This window comes from Pipistrellus kuhlii, unplaced genomic scaffold, assembly GCF_014108245.1.
Source record: "Pipistrellus kuhlii isolate mPipKuh1 unplaced genomic scaffold, mPipKuh1.p scaffold_m20_p_67, whole genome shotgun sequence".
Lineage (NCBI taxonomy): Eukaryota > Metazoa > Chordata > Mammalia > Chiroptera > Vespertilionidae > Pipistrellus > Pipistrellus kuhlii.
Window position 1 is genome coordinate 632,959 of NW_023425570.1, and position 25,869 is coordinate 658,827.

The window sequence follows — 25,869 nt, forward strand, 5'->3', positions numbered from 1 at the left end:
GCCAGCAGTAAATCCTTACCTTTACCTTCACTCCTGTCGTCCCTCCTCTCGGGCTCCTGGGCAGTAAAGCCGAGCTCACCCCGCTGTTTGTAGAGCACTTTGTCCAAAGGGCCCCCAGGCTTTACCCCTCGTCCCGGCGGAGGGAGGGAGGGAGTCACTCCGCAGAGCGGGGAGCAGCCTTTCCTGCGCCTTCAATCACTCCCGCACTCAGGCAGGAGCAGCCCGTCTCCTCCTCTACCATCCACCTGCAAGCTCAAGGGCCCAGAGACCGGGGGACCCCCCTCCCGCCAGGCCCGCCCCTCTTCCCGCCTCCAATCAGAAGCCCTCCTTCCCCTCCTCACTCTGATTGTCACTTGCCCCATCACAATGAGGAGACAGAGAACGAGAACGCGTTAGAAACGTGATAGTCCGCACACATGCCCTGGCCACGAGGCTCCGTGGTTAGCTTCGGAGCATCAGCCCACGCCCAGAAGGGTAACCCGTCAAAGGCATGTGCCTGGGTTGCAGGTTCGATCCCCAGCCTGTGCAGGAGGAACCAATTGATGTGTCTCTCTCACATCAATGTTTCTCTCTCTCTCCCTCTCTCTTTGTTTCCCCCTTCTTTCCATTCTCTATAAAGTCAGTGAGAAAATATCCTCGGGTGAGGATTAACCAAAAATAAAAATTAAAAAAAATAAACAATGGCTACACTGATTGGTCCCATTACTCTGAAATGTTAACGTCATTTCCAGGGACAAGCCTCCATCCCGCGCCAAAAGCCTCACGCCCTCCACCGCTCAGGGGAAGTCAGCCCTCTCACCTGCGTGCTGTCGGCCACCGTGGACGCACCGCGGTAACAGGAACAGAGGCCGGTCAGAGTGAGATCGTGTCCGAGGACAGACAGACAGACCCCACGCACAAGCTGCAGCCGCCCGAGGAAAGCAGCTGAGAGGAGCGTGACCTCGCCGTCAGGGCCCCGCCGGGCAGTCCGCTTCTCAGTCCCGGCGGCTGCCTCCCAGCCGGAGTCCCGCATTTCCGCCCAGAGCAGGCAGAAGCCAGGAAATGCCCCTTAGCCCGGTCCTTTTCCGGGAGATTCCGCAGTAACCTCCCCAGGCACGCGAAGCCCACCAGCGTGGAGGAAGCCCCTGCAGGCCCGCGAGGCATGGGGGCGGCCCGGTCCCTCCCGGCCTGGGCTCACCTCTATGCCCTGTGCCCTCGCTGTATCGGGCAGTGCCTCCAAAGCACTCTCTTCCGAATACTTATTTCTCACTGGGAACACCCCCCAATATTCTTTTTAACGCCGGCATTACTTACCGCGGAGTCATAAATTCGTGCAGACCTCAAATAAACAGCTTTGCAGATTCCAAATCGATGCACTAAACGTTTCAGCTTCACTCTAGCACCTAATCAATCCGAGAGCAGCTCAGAGCTGTGTATACGCCAAATCAATAAAAAAAAAAAAAAATACGCTTAGAGCACCCATAAGCCAGGAGGCGGGGGGACTCCGAGAGGCAGTCACTCTGCAGTGACGTCACAGGATGCCACGGACCAGCGGCTGTCTCCACGGCCGGCGAGAAACCAGGGGTGTGTGCAGCGAGCTCCCGTCCCTGTGCGTGTTCCTCGGGAAAACCCGGGGCCGAGCAGCACGTGTAGAATCCTGCCCTCACCACTTCCCCACGGCCACGGACACCGAAACCTGGCGCGCCGAGCAGGACTGATGGGGGTTCAAAGGCTGCCTTGGAAGCATGAGCTCCTGGGGCCCAGGTAGGAGCTGCTGGGGCGGGGAACACCGCGTCCCCACGCTCACCGCGTCCCCACGCTCACCGGGCCTGCTCTCGGCGGCCACAGGCCAGGAGAGAGAGGAGGGCTCCCTGGTCTCCCGCAGAGAGCCACAAGCTCGCTCCCGGCTGCATGGCAGTGGCTTCCCAGGAGGCAGAGACAGGGACCCTAGTGGCTCTCAGCCCCCCTCCCACTCCCAGCACCCCGGACACAGCCGGGCTGACCTTGGCCCAGGGGTGGGCTGAGAGCGCTTCCTGCGGGAGATGGGCTGTCCCTGTCCCATGACCACAGGGATGCGATTCGGAGGCTGAGGGGGCGGGGCAGAAGGACCCAGATGCCATTATAGAAGCGCAGCGGCCCCGCCCCCAGGGGAGTCCCCAGTGGACTCTTACAGTGCGGTTCCTTGGGGGCCACTGAGCCAACGGCCTCCATAGACCCCCTCTCCTCCCCACGTCCCCAGACCAAGACCACCTGCTGTGTGGCCTTAGAAATGGCCTGGCTCAACGTGCGCCTGCCGGGCCCCTCAGAGCCGCCGGTATCGCTGCCCTGGACAAGCACGGGCACCTCGAAGGGTCTCCGTCCAGGGCGAGCTCTGAGAGGGTAGGCGCGAGGTCAGAGCGAAGTGGGCCTCCAGCTCCTGTGACCTCCAGCACCTGTGACCTCCAGCACCTGTGACCTCCGGCACCTGTGACCTCTGGCACCTGTGACCTCCCGGCACCTGTGACCTCCGGCACCTGTGACCTCCCGGCTCCTGTGACCTCCGGCACCTGTGACCTCCCGGCTCCTGTGACCTCCAGCACCTGTGACCTCCGGCACCTGTGACCTCTGGCACCTGTGACCTCCCAGCTCCTGTGACCTCCAGCACCTGTGACCTCCCGGCACCTGTGACCTCCCGGCTCCTGTGACCTCCAGCACCTGTGACCTCCCAGCTCCTGTGACCTCTCAGCTCCTGTGACCTCCGGCACCTGTGACCTCCCGGCACCTGTGACCTCCCAGTTCCTGTGACCTCCCAGCACCTGTGACCTCCCGGCACCTGTGACTTCCCGGCTCCTGTGACCTCCGGCACCTGTGACCTCCAGCTCCTGTGACCTCCAGCACCTGTGACCTCCCAGCTCCTGTGACCTCCCAGCTCCTGTGACCTCCAGCACCTGTGACCTCCCAGCACCTGTGACCTCCGGCACCTGTGACCTCCCAGCACCTGTGACCTCCGGCACCTGTGACCTCCCAGTTCCTGTGACCTCCGGCACCTGTGACCTCCAGCACCTGTGACCTCCAGCTCCTGTGACCTCCAGCTCCTGTGACCTCCAGCACCTGTGACCTCCCAGCTCCTGTGACCTCTGCAGCCAGACCTGACAGCATCCTCCCCGGGGACTCCTGTGGGCACTGGGTCACTCCATGCAGCACAAGCTAAGCTCCCCCACCCCCACTCCCATGGTCCCCCCGAGACTCTGGTTGGGTTAGCACCAGTTTGGGTCTCAGCCTGGCTGCAGGAAGGGGAGGGGCTGGCTCTGCAGTCCCAGCCAGTCCAGTCGGGGTGCAGAGCGGCGCCCGCTCCAGTCTGCCTGCCCCGGGCAGCAGCGCTCTCCACAGGGACTCCCCCCGCAGGGAGCCGCGCTTCTGGCAAGGGCGCCGTAAGAGCCGGTATTTTAGGCTCCTGCAGTTACCCTGGAACGCACAGCCTTTTTTTTACAAGGCGAGTGACACTCCCCATGGGGCCAGCCCCGAGAATGGGAGCCTTGCAGACCTGCTCTGAGGAGCCAGTGCTGCCCCGGCTCCCTGCCCGTCCTGCCCCCACCGGCCCGGCGCTCGGGGCTTGGCTAAGGCCTGCCCGCGGCTGTCAGTGAGAAGGGGGAGCTGGCGGGCCCCTGACTTCCCGCATCTGGCTGGCCGGCGGCCAGGCCCTGAGCCTCACGCGTAAGTCAGGAGCCGCTGGCGAGGGCGCCCGCTGGCCCGCACCCGGCTTCGCTGATTCCGCAGAAACGCCGCCAGGACGTCCATTCTGGGAGCCGCTGCCTAGAGCGGACCCGCAAGGACACAGCTCTGCCCCAGGGCAACGCGTGGCGGCCACCCCTCCAGGCGGCCCTCCATCACTCTGACCATGGCAACGACTCCTCCACCTCCCAGCTCCCTGTGCTGCGTCAGCGCGCACCCCCCACCCGCCCGGCCTCGCGTCTCCCCACTGCTCCTTCCTCTGGTGCGCTCAGCTTCTCCTTCTCCCGCGCTGGTGAGAGGACCAAGCTGGGCCCAGCTCCTCCACTAGGGCCCCCGCCCCTCAGGTCCTCAGATGCCCGGGTGCTGCCCGGGAGGGTCCGGGGGGTGGGGTGGGGGTGGGGGCAGCAGGGCTCTGTGCTACCTGGGTGTCACCCAGCTGATGTCCGCAGAGGGTCCCCCACCAGCCTGGCTGATGCCTCCAGAAGTGAGTGAGTGTGTGTGTGTGTGTGTGTGTGTGTGTGTGTTGCTGGCTGCGTTGCTTCCTCAGTGTGGAGTGGCCAGCGGGCACCAGCCTGGGACCCTGATGGCCCCATGTCCATCCCATCCCGCTTCCCCCAGGGGGGCCCCAGCAGCCTGGGGGAGACAGCTGTGTCCGGCAAATCCCAGCCTCTCTGAGCGCCAGGGTCGCCCCCCAGGAGAAGAGAGTGACACCCAGATCTGTGCTCACAGGGCTGTGGTCAGGCCAAGGAGATGCGGTGACAGCATCTACAGAAGGAAACGTGTTAGCCGTAATCACTACTCAAAACAACAAGAAAAGACCAACCACCCAGTCTAGCCACCAGGTCTCTCTTCTCGGGCCCGTGTCCATCAACGAGACACACTAACAGTGCGGCTCCTCCGACTGTGCCCTGAGGATGACGACGAGACGGCGGGAGACACACCTCCGTGCTGGGCAGAGATCCAGAGCCCGGGGATGGCGGCGGCCCTTGTCTTTATGTTGGTGCTTGTGGTGAGAACAGGATGCGCGGATAAAGGCTTGTCCAAGAAAAACAAGCGCTCCGCCTTTTTGTATCTCGCACGCCCTGAGCAGAAGCTCGGGAAGCAGGCTTTTCGCGTTCCCAAACGCAGCGGTCCAAAAATAAAGCCGGCGCTGCCGAGGCCCGGGTGCCGCCCCGGACGGGAGCGGAGAAACAGCAGCTGACGCGCCAGCTGAGCAGCATCCGCCACCGCAGCTCTGCATGGGCGCGGGGCTGGGCGCAGCGGTTCTTTGTACCCGCACGTGTGTCCTCGGTATGCAATCACCGCAGGCACAATGGCTCATTAGCGCCATTGAGGCCTATTCTGGGCGCAGCGGCTGAGGGGTGGGGAGGAGGGGCCGGTGGGACCAACGTGAGCGAGCACCCACTCAGGGGACAGATGTCACCGACGGGCGTTGTGCCGGCTCTTCCTGTCCCGCCAGCCTCCGCAGACAGACAGACAGACAGACCGACCGACTCCCCCCAGAAACCACGTGGCCGTATCCATGGCACACAGTCTTCCCAGGATCAAAGCAGTGTCAGTGCAAGCCTGTCTCAGGGCAGAGTGCGAGTGTGTGCCTGTGTGTGTGCTTGTGTGCATGTGTGTGATCTGTGTGTCTGTGTGTGGTCTGTGTGTCTGTGTGTGGTCTGTGTGTGGTCTGTGTGTCTGTGTGTGGTCTGTGTGTCTGTGTGTGGTCTGTGTGTCTGTGTGTGGTCTGTGTGTCTGTGTCTGTGTGTCTGTGTGTCTGTGTGTCTGTGTGTCTGTGTGTGGTCTGTGTGCTTGTGTGTGGTCTGTGTGTCTCTGTGTGGTCTGTGTGTCTGTGTGTCTCTGTGTGGTCTGTGTGTCTGTGTGTCTGTGTGGTCTGTGTGTCTGTGTGTGGTCTGTGTGTCTGTGTGTGGTCTGTGTGTCTGTGTGTCTGTGTGTGGTCTGTGTGTCTCTGTGTGGTCTGTGTGTCTGTGTGGTCTGTGTGTCTCTGTGTGGTCTGTGTGTCTCTGTGTGGTCTGTGTGCCTGTGTGTGCCTGTGTGTGTGGTCTGTGTGTCTCTGCGTGGTCTGTGTGTCTGTGTGGTCTGTGTGGTTTGTGTGTCTATGTGTGGTCTGTGCGCCTGTGTGTGTGGTCTGTGTGTCTGTGTGGTCTGTGTGGTCTGTGTGGTCTGTGTCTCTGTGTGGTCTGTGTGTCTGTGTCTCTGTGTGGTCTGTGTGTCTGTGTGTCTGTGTGGTCTGTGTCTCTGTGTGGTCTGTGTGTCTGTGTGTCTGTGTCTCTGTGTGGTCTGTGTGTCTGTGTGTCTGTGTGGTCTGTGTGTCTGTGTGCCTGTGTGGTCTGTGTGGTCTGTGTGGTCTGTGTGGTCTGTGTGGTCTGTGTGTCTCTGTGTGTCTCTGTGTGGTCTGTGTGGTCTGTGTGGTCTGTGTGTCTGTGTGGTCTGTGTCTCTGTGTGTCTGTGTGTTTGTGTCTCTGTGTGTCTGTGTGGTCTGTGTCTCTGTGTGTCTGTGTGGTCTGTGTGTCTCTGTGTGGTCTGTGTGGTCTGTGTGGTCTGTGTGTCTGTGTGGTCTGTGTCTCTGTGTGTCTGTGTGTCTGTGTGTCTGTGTGTCTGTGTGGTCTGTGTGGTCTGTGTGGTCTGTGTGTCTGTGTGGTCTGTGTGTCTGTGTGGTCTGTGTGTCTGTGTGTCTGTGTGTCTGTGTGTCTGTGTCTGTGTGTCTGTGTGGTTTGTGTGTCTCTGTGTGTCTCTGTGTGGTCTGTGTGTCTGTGTGGTCTGTGGTCTCTGTGGTCTGTGTCTCTGTGTGTGTCTGTGTGTCTGTGTGGTCTGTGTGGTCTGTGTGTCTGTGTGTCTGTGTGGTCTGTGTGGTCTGTGTGTCTGTGTGTCTGTGTGCCTGTGTGGTCTGTGTGTCTGTGTGTCTGTGTGCCTGTGTGTCTGTGTGGTCTGTGTGTCTGTGTGCCTGTGTGGTCTGTGTGTCTGTGTGTCTGTGTGCCTGTGTGGTCTGTGTGTCTGTGTGTGGTCTGTGTGTCTGTGTGGTCTGTGTGTCTGTGTGGTCTGTGTGGTCTGTGTGTCTGTGTGGTCTGTGTGTCTGTGTGTCTGTGTGGTCTGTGTGGTCTGTGTGTCTGTGTGTCTGTGTGGTCTGTGTGGTCTGTGTGGTCTGTGTGTCTGTGTGTCTGTGTGGTCTGTGTGCCTGTGTGTCTGTGTGTCTGTGTGTGGTCTGTGTGTCTGTGTGGTCTGTGTGTCTGTGTGGTCTGTGTGTCTGTGTGTCTGTGTGGTCTGTGTGGTCTGTGTGTCTCTGTGTGGTCTGTTTGGTCTGTGTGTCTCTGTGTGGTCTGTGTGTCTATGTGGTCTGTGTGGTCTGTGTCTCTGTGTGGTCTGTGTGTCTGTGTGTCTGTGTGGTCTGTGTGGTCTGTGTGGTCTGTGTGTCTGTGTGTCTGTGTGGTCTGTGTGCCTGTGTGTCTGTGTGTCTGTGTGTGGTCTGTGTGTCTGTGTGGTCTGTGTGTCTGTGTGGTCTGTGTGTCTGTGTGTCTGTGTGGTCTGTGTGGTCTGTGTGTCTCTGTGTGGTCTGTGTGGTCTGTGTGTCTCTGTGTGGTCTGTGTGTCTATGTGGTCTGTGTGGTCTGTGTCTCTGTGTGTGTCTGTGTCTCTGTGTGGTCTGTGTCTCTGTGTGGTCTGTGTCTGTGTGTGGTCTGTGTGGTCTGTGTGCCTGTGTGTCTCTGTGTGGTCTGTGTGGTCTGTGTGGTCTGTGTGTGGTCTGTGTGGTCTGTGTGTCTGTGTGTCTGTGTGGTCTGTGTGTCTGTGTGTGTGTGTGTGTGTCTGTGTGTCTCTGTGTGGTCTGTGTGCCTGTGTGGTCTGTGTCTCTGTGTGGTCTGTGTGTCTGTGTGTCTGTGTGTCTGTGTGCCTGTGTGTGTCTGTGTGTCTGTGTCTCTGTGTGTCTGTGTGTCTCTGTGTGGTCTGTGTGCCTGTGTGTCTGTGTGTCTGTGTGGTCTGTGTGTCTGTGTGTCTGTGTGGTCTGTGTGCCTGTGTGTCTGTGTGGTCTGTGTGTCTGTGTGTCTGTGTGGTCTGTGTGTCTGTGTGGTCTGTGTGCCTGTGTGTGCCTGTGTGTGTCAGTTCGGGGCGCGGCTGAAGGAGCGCAGTGCAGATCTGTCCTTGCCCCGAGGGAGCCGGCGGGCGCGGTGCTGCCGTGGGGACCCAGCGAGGGGCCGGCTGGCTCCGGGGGGACTGGTCTTCGGCCGGAGCCTGGGAGGACACGGAGCTTGGGCGGAAGTGAGAGGCTGCAGTCCTGGTCCCTCCCCCCCCGGCTTTCTCACAGGGAGGTGGCACCGGAGAGGAAGCCGCTGCTGCCTGGGGTCGGGGGCTGAGCCCCCTGAATCCTTAGCAACTCCTCCAGCCCCTCAGCTCCGCCCTGAGAAGGAGCCCCGTGCAAGCCATGAGACGCAGTCCCCGGGTTCGTCCTGCAAACCCCGGGGAGCAGAGCACTTCTCCACGCCACTGCCGCTGCCAGCACTCTCCCCGGGCCCTCACGTGTCCCTGGGACACGCTGGCTGCCCGCCCCGTCACACAGCCCTATGCATACGGCTGGGCCGGGCTTAGCTCACGGGAACATGGGCAGCACATGTTAAAGCTGACGCAGAAAGTCATGCAACAGAACCAGCTGTCACGCATGATGCCGTGTGATCACATGTGCTCATTTGCCAAACTCTGTGTATAAGCCGTCACTCCCAGATGTACGTCTGTGGGCTGTAGTTGTAGAAATGTCACATTTATGTTGGTGAAATTACTACAGTGTTTTTTCCAACATATGGCCTATTTGCTAAATTTAAGTAACAGTGAACTAATAACAACCAAAGTAACTTGTTAATTTAATTACAGCAAATCTTGTTAAAAGCATTTTAAATTTAACAGGGTGTTACTCCCCACATATGACATACGGAACAGATATTTTGTCCATTAAATCCAAAGTCTGTTGAATCGAGGTTTGAAAAATTAAGGGCTTACTGTGGTGACAGAAGGAAACCTGATTTTTTAAAATAAATTTTTACTGATTTCAGAGAGGGAGAGAGAGAAACATCAATGATGAAAGAGAATCATTGATCAGCTGCCTCCCATATACCCCTAATGGGGTCGAACCCGCAACCCGGGCCTGTGCTCTTGACCAGAATCAAACCCAGGACCCTTCAGTCCACAGACTGACTCCCTATCCACTGAGCCACACTGGCGAGGGCAAGAAACTTGACTTTGGATGGCGAATACACAGTGCAATATACAGATGACGCAACATAGAGTGGTACACTTGAAGCCTCCATACTGCTATTCACCAATGTCACCCCGCACATTTAAGTTTTTAAAATGCGTGTGTTTTAAAGGCTAACAAAAAAGCCTTTGCTCATCGGCTCGGGACCCCACATACGGCTCGGAACACCAGCCGTCTTACAACCGAGGCCGGGAGGGCGGCCCGCCAGCTGGGTCTGCGGGAGGCACGGCGAGGGCCGGCTCCGAGTCACTCTCCCAGGAGGACCTGCCGCCTCCAGCACGGAGTGTGTGCATGGAGCCCAGTCCTCTGTCAGACCCCCGACCCCATGAGGCCCAGCCACCGAGGGTGGAGGACCAATAACCCCGTCCCTGAGCGAGTCCACCCAGCAACCCCAGAGGGCACAGGGCATTCTGGGAACACACCAGGCCCTCACGCTGTTCACGAAGGAACACGGGGCTCACACAGGGAGAGAGGGACACAGAACATGCCTCCGTCAGGCATGTCCCTCTCCTTCCCTTCAGAGGCAGGTTTACCAGCAAGATGCAACTTATCTGTTTATTTTCTTAACATGGTTTTATTAATGTTTGAGAGAGAGAGGAAGGGGGGAGGATAGAGCGACAGAAACCCCCACATGCCCCCTCCGGGGGTCAGCCCACCGCCCGGGCCTGTGCCCTGACCGAGAGCCAGTCTGGTGGCCTGTGGTGCCTGAGCCACACCGCCAGGCTCGATGCCACTCATTTCTGCCAGAAAACCAGCACATGTCCAGGTTTTATGTCACCTCTGACACAGACATTTCCTCTTGTCCGTCGTTTGCTGGCTCTTTAGAAAATGAAGATATAAACGATGTAGAGAGATGTGTTTCCCTTCGCCAGCAGCTCAGGCCTGGTTAAGGTGGGTCCACGGACCCTTTGCCTCAACGAGCAAACAGAAGAACATCCAAAAGGACAGCCTCCGAGGGCAGGGGCGTGGGGTTCCCTGTCCCTCAGCACAGGGGCGGGGGGGGGGGGACAGGAAGTCCCAGGGGGAGGTGAGAGACCCCACCTTCTCACCCCCATCCCCCCAGCCGGCAGAGGTCACGCCCCCTGCGCAGTGGCAGTGACCTTCAGAGGTCACACCCCCTCTCCCATCCCAGTTCTCACCAGCAGAGCGGGGCCGTCCCCACACTTGGCTCTGGAGCCGCAGGAAGTGGCGGGTCTGTCCCCGTGCGGAGCCCCGATGCTGAGACGGCAGCTGTGGCGGAGGGCGGGCCGGAGGGGGCTCTGGAGCCCAGGAGCGCCCGGTGCCCACCACGCCCGGCCTGCCGCTCCCGGCCCGGTCCGCACACCTGGCCCGCCGGCCCGCAGGCACCCTGTGGGACCGGGTGCGGGAAGAGGGAACCCGCCAGAACAAACCGCAGCCCCAGGGCGAGGGACACACACTTAGCCCTGCCACCTTGATGGAGAGGAGCCATTAGGAAAGCATCCTGGGAGCCGGGTTACCCCCTTGAAATATCCAAGTTAATTAAGCTGATAAATTCAGCTTTCCCGTGCGGCGGAGACAGAGCCAGGTCCCGGCATCCCGCCGCCTGCTCCGCGGACAGGCCCAGCGATGAAAGCCGTCAGCCCAGTCCCCTCACAGCCCACAGCGCCCTGGCAGCCGAGTCCTCCTCCTCCCTCCAACGCAGCGGGTCCCAGCCTGTGGGGCTCGGCCCCTTCCACAGGGATCGCCTAAGACCATGGGAAAACACAGACGTGCACATAACAGCAGCAAAGTCACAGCTGTGGAGTGGCAACGACACTAATGCTATGGTTGGGGGTCACCAGGACCTGAGGAGCGTTCGGGAGGGTGAGGACCACTGCTCTGACGGGAGTGTCTGGCGTTCACAGGCCCCCGCCGGCCCCTCTACACAGTCAGGGTCCAGGGAAGAAGCCCGCCAACAAAGGGACTTGTTTTCCCAGGCTCACGTGCTTGGGGGCGGAGGAAGGACGAAGGGACACTTTCCAAACAGGCAATTTAGCAAATGTTTTGGAGGAATTTTTAGAAAGCGGCTTGGTACATTTCTATTTTAAAATTAATGGCATGTACTTGATCAAAAACGCTATTTTCAGCAAATTGCACAGATAATTAAGTCTAATTTCAATGATGTCTGAAATAATAGCAATAAATCTTTATGGATTCTTGCCTTCAATCCCTGCTGGAAATTCATCTTATGCCGATTTTTCTCGTTGTGGTGGCTTTCTGTGAGTTTAGCTAACTACGGTGACGGCTTCACGGACAGAGAGGCCAGGAAGGGGTTCTTGGCTGAAGTATTTTTAAAAAATATATATTTTATTGATTTTTTACAGAAAGAAGGGAGAGGGACAGAGAGCTAGAAACATCGACCAGCTGCCTCCTGCACACCCCCCACCAGGGATGTGCCCGCAACCAAGGTACATGCCCTTGACCGGAATCTAACCCGGGACCCCTCAGTCTACAGACAGATGCTCCATCCACTGAGCCAAACCGGTTTCAGCTGAAGGCAGTATTTTCAAACAGAGTTCCCTAATTGTGCACGGCACTCCTTCAACACTCCACTGTCTCCATGTCGAGGCTCGCATTGTCAAATCTTTCCCCTCAAGTTCCAGAACAGACGGATCCTAATCCTCTCCCACCCTCGTCATTTGTGTCAAACGTGATATTCGATAATAAATGCACAATTTAACAGACGGCTCCCAGCACCTCAGTGAGGTGAGCCAGGGAAGGTGCAGAGGTGCTGGCTTCAATCAGGGGGGAGACCTTTTTCCTGCCGGGCCATCTGGATACTCACAACGTCATTCGAGGGCCAGACAGAAGGATCAGCTGGAAAGGCGGCCTGCTGTGTGTCATAGAACATCTCATTCACACTCCCCCAGTGCCCTGGCCGGGCTGCACCACATGATTCCGTGGGCCTGCTGTGGCCTCAGGCTGGACGTTCCCCACCCTGGCCTGAGGGGACCCCTGGACCAACTGCTCTCGGAAGATATCCTAGTCAGGCCCCACGGAGCTCTGAGCCACACGCCACACGGAGCCCCCAGAGCGAAGCTCACGCTGCTGTCTGCTGGCCCCACCGCCTCGCGGGGCCCATGGAGCGGCCAAGGTTTATGGGCGGCGAAGGGCGTCCCAAAGGGACCATGTCTGCAGGGAGGGGTTCCCAGGGCCACGCTGCTCCGGAGCCAGGACACCCTCCTCGCATTGTGAGCGGGGGAGAGGAGGAGGGGGGCAACAGGATGGAGCTGCCCCGCCCCCAGGTGCCTGTCCCTCACACACACACACACACACACACCGCTCAGCTGAAGCTGTCTTCACACGTGAACTCCATGGCTCCTCGCTTCCAGGGAATTTCAGGGTCAGGAAACCTTCCTATATAGGGACCTACGGTAACGACTCAACTGCCACTTCAGCATGAAAGCAGCCAGAGACTACATAAACAGCTGTGCGTGGCTGTGCTTCCAATAAAACTTTATTGACAACCACGGGGAGCGGGCCCACCGTGGCCTGTGCTCTCGCTGGCTCACCCCTGCGGTACTGGGGCTCCTGGACACGGAATGTGGGTGCGGCCACCTGGGCAGCCGCCTGCCACAGGGCCTGCAGGATGAGCACGCCCGGTGCCTCCCTGCCTGCCAGAGCCCGTGTGCGGCTCCATTCACAGCGGGGACGGACGGGGCTCCCCTGGGCCCTATCTCCTGGGAGCAGGCAGGCAGGTGACAGACCCCTCTTCGCCGACGGGAAGTTCCCCCTGGCCCCCGACCCCGGAGCTGAGAGCAGGTGAACGCCAGGGGGCCGCTGACAAGGAAGCATGCGGTGTTGGAACACAGACGCCAGCAGTAACCACTTATCGCCACCCGGAGCTCACCCTGCAGGCCCGGTGCCATGAGGCTGCCCAGGTGGCAGCACCCACATTCTCCCCGCGAGAGGCCCAGGTGAGACTGCCTGATGGGAGCTCCGAGGGAACGGTGCACGCACCCCCTCAGCCAGTACTGGCTGGGCTCCTGGCAAAGCTCTCCTGTCCAGGGCGGGGCCATCCCAGCGGCTGGAGACCCAGCGGCACAGCCGACGGACGTGGTCTCTGCCCTGCGGGGGTGTGGGCACTGCCCCCCTGAGCAGCGGAGGAACCCGAGGCTGACAGGTGCCGGGCAGACGGGCTGTGAGGACGCGCAGCCCGGGGCGTGGAGGGGGACCTTGAGGCAGCTACAGCAGGGGACCCGCCGGCGGGGCCGCCTCCGAGTGGCAGAGCGGGTGGGCACCTGCGCCTGGGGCCCGTGGCCGTGTGGGGGCACCGTTGCCCACTGGCCTGCCCCCACAGGGACACCGCTTTGCATGTGCATGCAAGCCCTCCCGAGGCCGAGCTGAAGGTCACGGTGAAGAGCCAGGGGGCGGTGCCAGACAGGACGTCAGCCTGGAGCTTTGGGACCTGGGTGGCATTTGAAGCAGGAAGCAGGGGAGGAAATGGAAGGAGCAGCGAGGCCTGCAATGGGCGCCAGAGGGCCGACTGAGCTATGAGGGGCGGCAGGCAGGCGGCACGGGGGAGAAAGGACAGGCTCTCGTGGGCGGTTGTGTCCTTGTCACTCGGGGACGAGGGCAGTGTCTTCCGTCACTCCCCCTCCGCCGCCTCCGATGCCCTTGCTGCTCTCGCTCGTCCCCAGGGGCCCCGGCTCCCGAGGGTAAATCTCCCCGAGCGCTCGGCTCAGACCGCCCAGCAGAGAGCTTTCTGGTGTCGGTTCTCTTTTATTTGTGCGTCTCATTAATATTAAATGCATGATGTTGCAACAGCAATATAATTGATGACTTAATGGGCTGGATTTAAATTTAAGTAACATCTCCATTCATCTAAAAGCTATCCCTTAAAAGTCTGTAAAATTAATTTATTGAAAAAATTCCAACATAACTCTGCCAGGAAGTCCCCGCAGAATAATAACGCCACAGGTTTCCAGCTCCTTCTTCTCCTCCTTCTGATCCGCTCAGACCTTCTTCCTGCACGTGTGCTGGCAAAGACGTGACCCACAACCTCATCGACATGAGTCTCCCAAACCTCAAAAATCCCTGGAGAAGTTTAGAGAGGAAGACGGAACACCAGCAAGACAGGCCACCCCGCAACATCCACTGAAGAGTCACCGAGAAGGAAGGCGGGCTGGCCGCGTGGCCCCGCAGTTGAGCATCCACTTAGGAAACGGGGCCACAATCCCGCTCCGGGCACAGGCCCAGGGCAGACTTGATCCCCAGTTGGGGTGTGCAGGGAGGCAGCCTATCAATGATTCTCTCTCATCATTAGTGTTTCTCTCTCTCTTCTTCTCCCTTCCTCTCTGACACCAGTAAGGAATATATACTTTAAAAAATAATAATAAAAGGCAGGCGGCTGTGCGCTGTGCTGAGACTCGCAGCTGCTGCCAGCTGGGTGCCGAGCCCAAGGAGAGCCGTCGCCCGTGCGGGCAGGACAGAGCAGTCACAGGCCTGGCTCTGCTCCTCTCTCCCGGGACGTGTTTGTTTCCTGGGGCAGCGGGAACAAATTCCCGCCAACTCGGGGGCTCAGAAAACAGAAGTTACCCCTCAGAGTTCTGGAGCCCAAGTTCCTTCTGAAGTGAGGGTGCCAGCAGGGCCTCCGCCCGAAGGTCTGGATCAGGACCTTCCCGCTCTCTTCCGGCTTCCAGCATCTCCAGTTCTCCTTGGCTTGTGGCCCCATCACTCTGCCCTCGGCCTCCACTTTCACCTGGCCTCCTCTCCTCCAGGTGTGTGTGTGTGTGTTCTCTTCTGTAACTCAACCCAGTAAGACTGAGGATGCAGTTTCAAAGTGATGTTATCCTTTGATTGAAGCATCACAGTGAAACATTCAGAATCAGGACGTGCTAGACAAAGGCATGGAGTGGGCAGGTGTGGGAGGACCAGCCTCTCCCTGCACAGCAGCCCCTGCCTCAGCACCTCAGTTTCCTCTTCCAAGCTCTGCTCTGAAGAAAAATGGGACCAGCTTATTCACTGAGCCACAAGCACTAACAGTCTCCTCTCCCAGGGAAATAGCTTCACTCCTACAAGTGTGTCCTGGACAAGAGCTTAAGGAACCGGAAACCCAGGATGTGAGTGTGGCATGGGGCTGGGGTCAGGAGAGCAGGTGTGCTTTGCCCCGTGCAAACCACCGGATGTCTGCTGCCAGCATGCACCCCCTCTCCACAGCCTTCCTGCAGGGAGGGGCCCCTCAGCCTCCGGAAGTCCCTGCGAGGAAAGGTGACTGCCAGCGGCCACCAGGCTCTGCCATGACCCCCAAAGGGACAGAGCAAGGTCTCCGCTCTCATGATGCGCAGACCAAGCTGGTCAAACTCAAAGGCGAGCAAGGCCAGTGAACGAGGCACCGCCCGTGGCCCCAGTTTGACACGCCGCTGTCGACGGAAGCAGGCGTGAGCTAGCAATGAGCACGCAGACAGTTCCTCCCGGAGCGCTCATGGACGGCCTGGGGAGGAGGTGGCTGGCTGGAAAAGCTGCTTGGCCTCGGGGAGCAGGAGACGGCGGCTCTGAGGCCTACCTGGCAAGGAGGGGGCCCTGGGGCCCCGGGAGGAAGTTCTGGGCCAAGGCCCTGGGTTGCAGAGGAGCGAGCGTGGCGCCTGCAGCCACAGAGAGAGCCGGGGCCGAGAGCCTGGTGAGCCCGAGGAAGAGTGGCCCCAGGTGGGCCAGTGCGTCCCAGGGCGTCCCAGACGGGGGCTGAATGAAGGCTAGGTGGGGGCCAGGTGGGCTCCAGGTGAGGTTCAGGGAGGCCCAGGGGGTGGGGGTGGGGGGCAGGGAGAGGCCTGACTCGGTGCTTGCTGTTCCGAGTGCCATGGAAGCCAGCAGAGGAGGCAGGAGACTCCCTGCCTGATCTGTTTCAGAAGAGGCTCGGCTGCTGTTGGGGAGAGACCTGGGGAGGGGAGCAGGAGGGAGCGGGGTCAGGGGTCAGAGGCCAGAGGAGAGCACACTGGGGGCCTGTGGGCTCTGGCCAGAGTCCGCCGATGGCCAAGGCCCGTGCCGCCCGGCTGTGACGGCCATGATGGCAGTGCGCGCGCGGTGCAGGCCACCCTGTGTCACCGCTGTCACCGCCTCCCAGAGCCCTTGTGTCTGAGTGAGAGTGACACGTGCTGCTGAGCCGCCGTGGCTGCCTGGTCTGCACCCAGCACGGCCCTGTGCTCCCTCCGGTTCCCGCGGCCCAGGAGGCCCAGCCCCTGGCAGAGGCGCCCGGACCCCACAGGCCCTCCGCCCGAGCCCCAGCAACGGCCCAGGCCACGGAGACGCTGTGGCGGGAGGGAAGCGCAGAGGAGAGGCCCGACCTCAGAGCTCTCCGCAGGCCCGCGGAGCCCGCTCCGGCCCTGAGCCTCGCTGGGCAGCGGAACGGCCACCGGGGAGGACGCAGCCGGTGTGACAAGCGTGGTCTTCCCCAGCCGCAGCCCACGCGCGGGCTCCCCACCCTGACATCACTCTCCCTGCCGCCTCCACCCCGCGGGGCTTCGCCAGGACACAGCCCTGCTGTGCGGGCCCTGGGCTTGGCTCCTGCCCCTGCCCCGCCCCCGCCCCTGCCCCTCCTCCTGCCCCTGCCCCTGCCCCTCCTCCAGTCCCCGCTCCTCCTCCTGCCCCCGCCCCCGCCCCTCCTCCTGCCCCTGCCCCTCCTCCTGCCCCTGCCCCCGCCCCCGCCCCTGCCCCACGCTGGGCAGGCTGACCTCGGAGGCAGGGCCGCCCGGGGGGGCCTCACACCCACCCCTGGGGCTCTGGCTGGGGCTCACCCAGGGCTGCTGTCCGGCGCTGACCAGCCTGTGCCCCTGCATGAGGGCACCCCCCACCCCCCACACACAGGGCAGCGGGGACTCCACGGCTCCTGGCCCGCCTCCTCCCGCGGCGGCTCGGACGGTGAACTGAGGTTGCTAATGGCCTTGATTAGAAACCGTCTTTAATTAAAACACCACATTGGATCCGGAGCCAATCTCTCTCCGGCCTCCTCAGAGCCTGCACAGACATCAGCTCGGAATCTCATTAGGCGTTTGCAGCCCCTGCGCCAGGCGCCAGCGCTAACGGGCTCTGCTCCTGCGGGACAGCGGGCGGGGGCGAGGGCTGGACCCGAAACCTTTCCCCGCTTCCACCCCCGTGCCCGCCGCGCTGCAGACTGTGATCACTCCAGCCACGTCCCCTCCGCTGCTCACCCCATCTGGTGTCGGGTTCGGGCTGGGAGCAGCCTCCTCTTTAACAGTTTTCTACACGGGCTATGGCGGAGAAGCTTCTGGAAGTCCTGTTCCAGGGAACCCAAATGACCCCTCCTTTTGGGGAAGGAGCCTTCCGAATGTGTTCTTCCTGGGGAACTGCTTTCCAAGCCTCTGGCCGTGTGTGTGTGTGTGTGTGTGTGTGTGTGTGTGAGTGTGTGAGAGAGAGAGAGAGAGAGAGAGGGGGGGGGGGGAGGGAGAGAGAGGGGAAGCGTTAAATTTGTGTTTCCTGTTTCCTTTCCCTGAGTTCTGTCCAATGCCATGTGGAAGACAGAGGACAGAGAGGAGGCATGAGCTTCCCATGACAGCCCTTCAAGCGCTGACAGCTTGCTGGTCTTTCCTCACATGTGGTTTTATAAACATGTTACTCTAGTACCTCAGCAACGGAAAGCAGGCCGAGTCCTTCCGGTCAGCCTCCCTCCACCTGGGCCCCGGAGCGGACCTCATGGGGGGTTCGGACTGGGGCAGCGGGTGAGACACCCAGGTGGCCTCAGAGGAGGGGCCGGTGCTGACAAAGCCCCCATCGCTGCCCTGGAGCGCCCCCCTTTACCCGGGCCCGCAGAACCCATGGAAGGGCGATGGCCTTCGGGCACCGTCCTCCCCGCTGGCCGGCTGCTGCCCTGCAGCCTCGGGACGTTTGGGTCGGGCCGGCCTCGCACACGGGCTTGTGGGCCCAGTTCTCCTCACGCCAGCCTGGGCCTCAGACTGGCTCCCAGCACGCGCTCCACGCGCTGGCTTCCTCCGCATTGTCCCGCCCAGAGTCACATCGGCCTTGGAACCATTTCTCAGTGCCGCTCACCCCAGCGAGAAAACAACGGCAGAGGCGTCGCTCCTGAGCATCATTTAGGACAGATTCAGAGCCACTCCGAGTCAGCTTTACAGACTGACCTGTCTGAACACGCTGAGGGCAACTTCAAACCCGGTTCCAGCCTCGGCCTTCCCAGCCGGTACGCGCTCCGAGTTAAACGCGGGGGCAGAAACGTGTCAGTGCGGGCTAGTTTTAAGACAATACTTGTGGACTCAGTTGTATATCCTTCATTTTGCTTTTAACCATCTCCCCGCACCTTCCATTAACTGGTGTGGTTATGTAACCAGAGCGTCCACTAAGGAAACCACCGAAGTGGTTAAATCTGGGCGGCACGTAAAAATAGGCCCCTTTAGGGCGGTCTCACTGCAGCAGCTAACCGAAATGATCTCATTTCAGGGAAGTTTGATCCCAAACTTACTATCACTAATGTTTTCTTTTAGATGTGGAATATTTTTTAACACGTGCTAAGTATTCAATTAATTTAATTGCTTTCTAACAAAACTAGTTATGGTAAGGAGGGCGATTATAAAAATTACATTAGGAAGGAAACCCAAAAAATGTCAGCTAGTGCCTCCACTCAGATGAAATCTGAAATAAAAGTGTAATAAGCTAATTAGACCGGATGTCCTTCCTGCCAAAGCAGCAGGGGCTGCAGCAGAGGTACTGGTGGGCGGGGCTGGGGCCAAGGCCCTTGCATGAATTTTGTGCACTGACCCCCCTCATATATATATATATATATATATATATATATATATATATATGCCATGATAGACTTAATACCCTGTTTTCCCGAAAATAAGACAGTGTCTTTAATTTTTTCTCCCAAAGTTGCGCTAGGTCTTATTTTCAGGGGATGTCTTATCTTTTCATGCGCTAGGTCTTATTTTCGGGGAAGCACGGTACTTTTGAGAAACCATATTCATCTGGTTTCGCAGGGGGAATCCATTAAACCCTTTAAGACGCCAGGCAGGTGTGAGAAGAGCCACTGTGGGCCAGGAGGGTGAGCAAAAGGCGTGGGGAGCAGGCAGTGAGGGCAGGCTGCACCGGACAGGAGGGAGGAGTCCTGGGGCGATCCGGGCGTGGGGGAGGGCAGGAGGTGAAGGGCAGGAGGCGAAGCCTCTCACTGGAGCCACGGGGACACGGCCTGAGGCACAGGCGAGGGGCTGCCTGCCCTGCTCCAGGGGAAGGGGCTGCCAGTGAGGCTCGGAGAGGAGGGAAGGCCGGGTGTGGGAAGGAGGGGCCCGGAGGCCGCAGAGCACTGAGCTCAGACCCCTCCCCACGGCGGACACCATGGTGTGGTGGGCCCTTGCCTGCATCTAAACCCATGCCAGTCTGTTCCTCAGCTGGAGCTGGCAGCGGCGTGGGGTGCGCACCCACAGGGCACGCGTGGGAGTCTGTTGCCGGAACACGGCCGCCCGCACCCCGGCACCTTCCGGGAGGCTGCCACAGCCCCAGGGCCAGGTCCTGCTTCACAAAGCGCCAATGAAGATAAACACGAACACGTGCAGTCGGACACGGGGCTCAGCGCCCCGTCACTGCACGGACAGCCTGGCACAGCTTCTCCGGCGTGGACGGTGCCAGGCGGCGGCCCCACGGCAGTGCCTTGGTGTTTGAATGAAATGAGGCTGCAGAGGCGGAGTAAACCGCCTGGAAGGTCACGGTCACATGTACGAGCGGCCGGGCAGAGGCCGACCGATTCCTGGAGAGACGGACTGTGCGGCCAGACTCACAGCAGCAGACACGAGCTGCCCACCCACAGGCCCCCCGAGGCCGCTGGGCTTCCTGGACCGGACGCCCCGGATTCTGCCCGAGCCCTCTGGCCTCACCGTCCTCTGTGCTCCCTGTGACCCGTGTGGCAGTGCCACAGAATGCTCCGCGGAGCTGAACGGGAAGTCATGTCTTCTGCAACACGGGACGTTTGAGCCTCCGATTTTACTTTACAATAAATAAAATGTAATTTGTAAAATTAAGCTGTTGTTTATGAATGTCAGCACTCACCCTAAGAGTTTTTTATTGTCCGATGTTTCACTGAGAAGGAAATTAACAGTGTCTGTGGGACAGAAATGCACTCCTGGAGTTGAACTGAAGAGCTCATAAACAGAGGCCGGGTTACCTGGGCTGCAGCCAGGAAGAGCATGAAGACATTTAATAAATCTTTGTAAGCTGACTTGCATGCAAGAAGTTCATGGATAGTTTTTCCAACGCATTCCCTGTCTCCCCCCCCCACCCCACTTCCTGTATCAATGAGCAGTTCCCAGTGCCCCAGAGCAGGGGAGGGAGCCCTGGGGACTGAGTGGGGGGTGGGCCAAGCTTCGGGACATCCCAGCTGTGCCGCCTGTGGCTTCACCCCTGCTGGGAGCCCCAGTGTCCAGTGAAAACCACAAGACATCAGCAGATTCTTTGCTTTGTGAACCATCTACCTACTTGCAGAAATGCCAAGAAATGGTTCAACAAAAACTCAAACTGGTTTCTTGGGACAGAATCCTGACTATGAGCCTCTTTGCTCTCAATGCTGGGAGCGGACAGTGACTCCTTTGAGAAGAAAAGCTAAGGGTGGAATTAGTACTGCAGAGGCCAAAAGGCAAGTGGCAAGACTAGAAGACCGCCTCACCCAAAGCTACTGTTCCCATCCCCGCACCTCCCCCACCGGAAGTGAGAGAACAAAGCTGTTGTAGTGTGCGAACTGTCAGCTGACAAACACAAACACAAGTCACACCAGGTTATCTGTTCAAAGTCCTCAGGGTTAGTCCAGTAACTAAAGACTTGACATTCTTGTGTCTTTATTTGTCTGTTTTGATTAAACACGTAAAGGTTAATAAACAAAGTCCAGAGTTAGTAGGTTGGTATTATAACATTTATTAAAATAATGCCATGGGTTAATAGAAACAGCAAAGAACCAAAGAATTAAAACGCAAGCTATGTAAAATCCCAACTAAAACCCAAAAGTATCTAATGTATTCATTCATTAGCTAACTAAAAAGCCCAAGAAAGACAAGACACCCAATATAATAAAGTACTGCAAAACAATTGGCAATTTTCAGTTATCAAAATTGTGAATTTTGCATTTTGTATCCTTTTCTCAATCAAGAAAAAAATTCTTTTTGAATGTTATATAACATACATATAAAACAAGATAGAAAAATACATTATAAACTTGTAACAATGGCTGTAAATACATTATCTTACATGTTTCTCATAGGCAATAGGTTGGTTATGGTACATACATAGCATGAAACTACTAAGATAATAAAGAATAGACAAAAATACATGTCAGCTGTACGGTAACATACAAGCGACACTCCCATCTACCCACGCTAGAAAATTACATAATACTGTCAAAAAAAGTCTTAAAAACTACATATTTTAATAAGAAACAAATTCACTAAAGAATGATAATACTGAGAACCAAGGCATTCAGAGATTTCAAAAGTCATGCTTATTTTTAGTTGATCCAAAATTGTTTCAACTAAGTTTTCAAAAGTTTTTTCAGAGCCAACATTACTCATAAATGTCACACATCTATTTCATACATGTTCTTTCTTCCCCATGAAAGACCTTTGATAAACATCTAAAATGTCCAGGTATAACACAGCTGAGATGAAACTGGATCAAATACTGGTATTGTTTTTAAACTACTATCACCTCAAGTTTTGAGTGTCGCAAATTTATTCAACCAACCAAACAAAATAAAAGTCAAAATGGCACAGCACATATTGTAAATAAATCCGAACAACGGTCTGTGTAACAGAAAGACGGAGCAGTGGCACATGACACCCAAGCTGGCGGCTACAAAACAACGAGAGTCTATTGCATAGTAATGAACTGAACCGGTTCCAGGGGCGGGTGCCGGTCACTGCGGTGCTCAATGAGCTGCTGCTGACCTTGACTGTGCAGGTACGTAAGAGGGACCCACTGCCCTGTCATTTGCCACGCCTGGTACTGAGCAGTGAATGTGTGAGGGTCAGACACATGTAGGCTCCATGCACGTCAGCTACCCCAGCTGAGCTCCATGAGAACTGGAAGCTTCACCTCAGCTGGATGGAGTCCTTATGTGCGCGCGATGCTCGCTTTCACATTCCTTTAAAGTCAGAACAACGTGTGCAGGGGTGTGGGGCAGGCCAGGTTATTAAAACCGGGAGGGGACAGGCTGCCCAAGTGATTGTATGGCAAAAAGAAGTCTGGTAAAGTTTGGGCCATTTAAACACCCTCGTCTCTGAATAAAAAAAAAGAGCTCTAATTTTGTCTATAAACTGATGTTCAAATCACACAATTTTTATCTCAGAGTCCCGTGGGGTAATATTAAATATTGCAATAACTAAAAGCAATCAATTATGATTTTAAAAGAATGTTTCAAAACTTATATGTCAGGCATTAGAAAAATTATCCATTTTTTTCACAGTATCAGATTTGGCAAATTTGTATCAAGGTAATGTGGCAAAAATTATAAAATTTAAACCATCAACTCATCTGTCTCCCTCACATCTGCTTTCACATACTGGGCGACTGAGTAACATGCATTAACTTGTGTTCTGAGGGAGGAGCTGATCTTACGAGACACTTGACTAAATGACCATGAAGAAAAATAAGGCACTTCCTTTTCTTTAGACTTATTCCAATACTTAAAAAATAAAAAAGAAAGACAAAAAGGCTCTTTTGGTCTTTTGTTTCTTGACAACCACCAGAAAAAATCATTTAATGAAATAAAGGGTTTCTTTGTTCTTTTTCTTTTTTTTATAACACTTGAAAGTATAAAATGCTACATTTCCAAAAATATATATATTTTTTCTGCACCAGCACCCTTGTATAGTAAAAGTATCTACTTTTTGTTCATTTGTTTCAATGCACTACACTTTATCTACAATTTCATTACATGTATACAGCAAATAGGCAAGCATGGCTTTTACATCCTTAATGATTTTTTTCTATACAGGGAGGTTTAAAAAAAATATCTGAACAGTTTGCCCAGTCATGTGACACATAATGCATGTACCTTGTTCTCGTATGTTTTTAAGGAGCTGTAAAATAAAGGTTCAGTCATTTTAACTCAGATATTTATCTTTTTAAAAATAGTGTTGCAGTTTTGTTCTTTGTATTACTTTTCAAAATTCCTTAAGTTTTTCTCTCATGGCACACTCGCGATACTTCCAATTTGGCAGGCAACATACAAGGCTGCGATGCTGCCCTTTGAGGGCACTGTAGTGACTACACAGCATATCAAATTTTGAAAACTTGTGGATCGCTTCACCACTGACATCCCTGACCGAAGGTTCATGCATGATGCATCAGCACACAGTACATTCAGAGCTGGACTCCCGGGAGTAGGCTCCGGAGTCCCTCACAGTACCCGCCTGTCACTGAGTAGCTCGGGCTCTGCCTGCCTCGGAGGGAGGCCTCTTACCGTTCGCTCAGGGCGGGGATGGGAAGATGATCAGTGCTGCGGGAGGAATTGGGCCTTATTGCTTTACTACTTCAGTGCAGGTTCTAGAACCATTTTCACCCAAACAGGAAAAATAACAACAAAAACCAAAAGCTGAGTTGGAGGACAACAATTTCTTTGTCTTTTGTTTGGTTAGATGGTAAGACGAACGGACAAGTGCCTCAGCTCGCTGCACTGACGACAGGCAAGCAAAGGCGATTACCAGTTAACTGATCAGCAGGCAGGCATGGTCAGGTCATCATTGGGTGAAGAGTTCAGAGGTCAGAAGGTCATAGGTTAGTTGCCGGTGGCGGCTGGGTGGTTAGAAACAAAAAAACAAAACAAAAAAAAAACAAAACAAAAAAAGAAAAGAAAAGATAGAGAAGAGATTAGTCTCAGCTAGTGACGGCTTAATGACAACATGAAAAACTAATCACAACTAATAAAAAAAAAAAAGCATGTGTAATTCTGACAAACTGATTGACACCATCTATCGAATACAATGAAAATCATGACAATTTCACATCATGATTTGAACAAATGAAGGAGAGCCCTCTCCCACAAAAAAACTTGTTAACAGGAAAAAATAGAAATAAAATATAACTAACAACTAATAGTTAGTAGCTCGATGAAGGGAACTGAGAACGACGACAATAAAGTGTCTGTATACAGAACTCTGGAACAGTCAGTGCGTTATCAGGATCTGACTGCCACTAAGCATTAGTATTCTCTCAGATGCAAGCATTAAAGCAGCTATTAATGATGGATGTGATTATTAATAACTGATGATTAACAGAAATGAATCTAAAGAAATTTAAATTTCTATGAACAATTTGGTTCAACATAAACTCTGGGCCAAACAAGGTTTCTTTTGTTCAATAAATGTTTATTGCTTTTTCAATGTTCTATTTACAAACAACATGGAATTTCTTGGCCTCATGATACAAAGCAGTACTAAACTGAAGTCTAGCAGTGCAGCCAGCATCATGGGAACCAGAAAAAGGCCAGGCCTTCGGCGCTAGCCAACACTTTCCAGTTGGAAATACTATTTTACACACATAGAACACTATAAAATGCACTTGCATGTAAACACTGTAAAATCCTGCCATTTAAAATTCTATACTCAAAAAGCTCTAAGTACATCAAAAAATAGAAGAAATTTCTAATTGATACCAATAAGGCATTTTTAAAACTACAACTTTTCTTTATTCGATTTCAAAGCTAATTCTCTGCAAATACAATATAATCTGACATTTCATATACATTCCTGCTTTATATATTTTAAAAGAAGCCACCTGTAAATACTATTTTCTTTTGCAAAATAACAAACAGAACAAAAAACTTTTTAAAATTACAGTAAAACATAAAGTAGTTCTCAGTGGAAAGTTATCGTCCCCAATGTCCTGGAGTTGTTCCTTCCTTAGCCAACCTGTCACACTCTGCTTCACCAAACTTGGTCCACTTAACAGTAGTATGATTTTTAAGACTCATTCAACAGCTTAGTTATTTCTACTCTATTCTGAGGTTTCACAGACAGTTCTGTACTGTTGCGCTGTGACTGTGGCAGAGGAGATACGAAGTACTTCAGTGCGGAGGCAGGGTCTGTGCCACCTCGTAAATCAAAACCCAGTGGGCGGGCCTCGGCTTCACGGAGTTCAATGATCTACGTCATTGACAGGTTTATCTCATGTAACAAAAGTGCTTTCTATGGCCTATCATTGTAGGGCAGTCTATAAATACTACAAAAAACACTGTATCTTCATTGTGACCAAATCTTCCCTCAATTTCTTAAAAATAGAATTTTATTTAAAATAAAAGCTGCTATTCCATAATCAAAGAAGAAAACCATTTCACATGAAGTCCTACGATTTCATTGGTATTCAAGAAATACAGAATCTTAAAGCATTTTTTACATTAACTAAATTTTTGTTTAAAACTGTAATGTTTCTTATAGAAATTGTATCAATAATGGATTTTGAAAGATTATTACTCAGAAAGATCCTCATGGGTTTTGAATGGGGACTCCATGGACAAAGCACACCTCCGCTTCCGTAACCAGTACATCCTCTGCCCAGTCCCGGCCTCAACAGTACGCACAGCGTGTCAGCTGTGCAAAAACACGCCTGGTTCATTCCAACTGAGAAATCAGTTGGTCTTTTATAGGCTTCGAACTCAGTTCTGCAATGTGGAGAGTGGGCTTATTCTAGTGAAGAACTAGGTCTTTGTCAGCCATGCCACACTCTACATGTGCATAGAGAATCACATGGTCACAGGCCCAAGGGTGAATTTCCATGTATTAAATGAACACATATTACTCTTTCCTTCAAAAGATTAAAAAAGTAATAAAAAACCTCAAAAATAGAGAAAACAGTAGTATCATAAAATAATTTAAGTGAAGGACTTCAGACACCTCCCTCAGACCCGAGTGCACCCAGTGACAGTAACAAGAGTACACAGAGGATTCTGTTCTTTAGAAAGGGGAGAAGGTAGCATTTCGGTTTGCTGACATT

The 25,869-nt window shown here is 55.1% G+C and overlaps 1 protein-coding gene across 6 annotated transcripts in view; it reads right to left on the reverse strand.

The window, feature by feature from the left end:
- Positions 1-20,779: 20,779 nt before the first annotated feature.
- QKI (QKI, KH domain containing RNA binding) overlaps positions 20,780-25,869 on the reverse strand; it is a 115,076-nt gene continuing 109,986 nt past the window's right edge. For all 6 annotated transcript variants that reach the window (XR_006740426.1, XM_036420373.2, XM_036420372.2 and 3 more), the window contains one exon: positions 20,780-23,673. Coding sequence is in view for 5 of the 6 variants with exons in the window: in XM_036420373.2 (XP_036276266.1) it covers positions 23,657-23,673 (17 nt within the window). In the remaining variant the exon portion in view is untranslated. The remainder of the gene's footprint in view (positions 23,674-25,869) is intronic.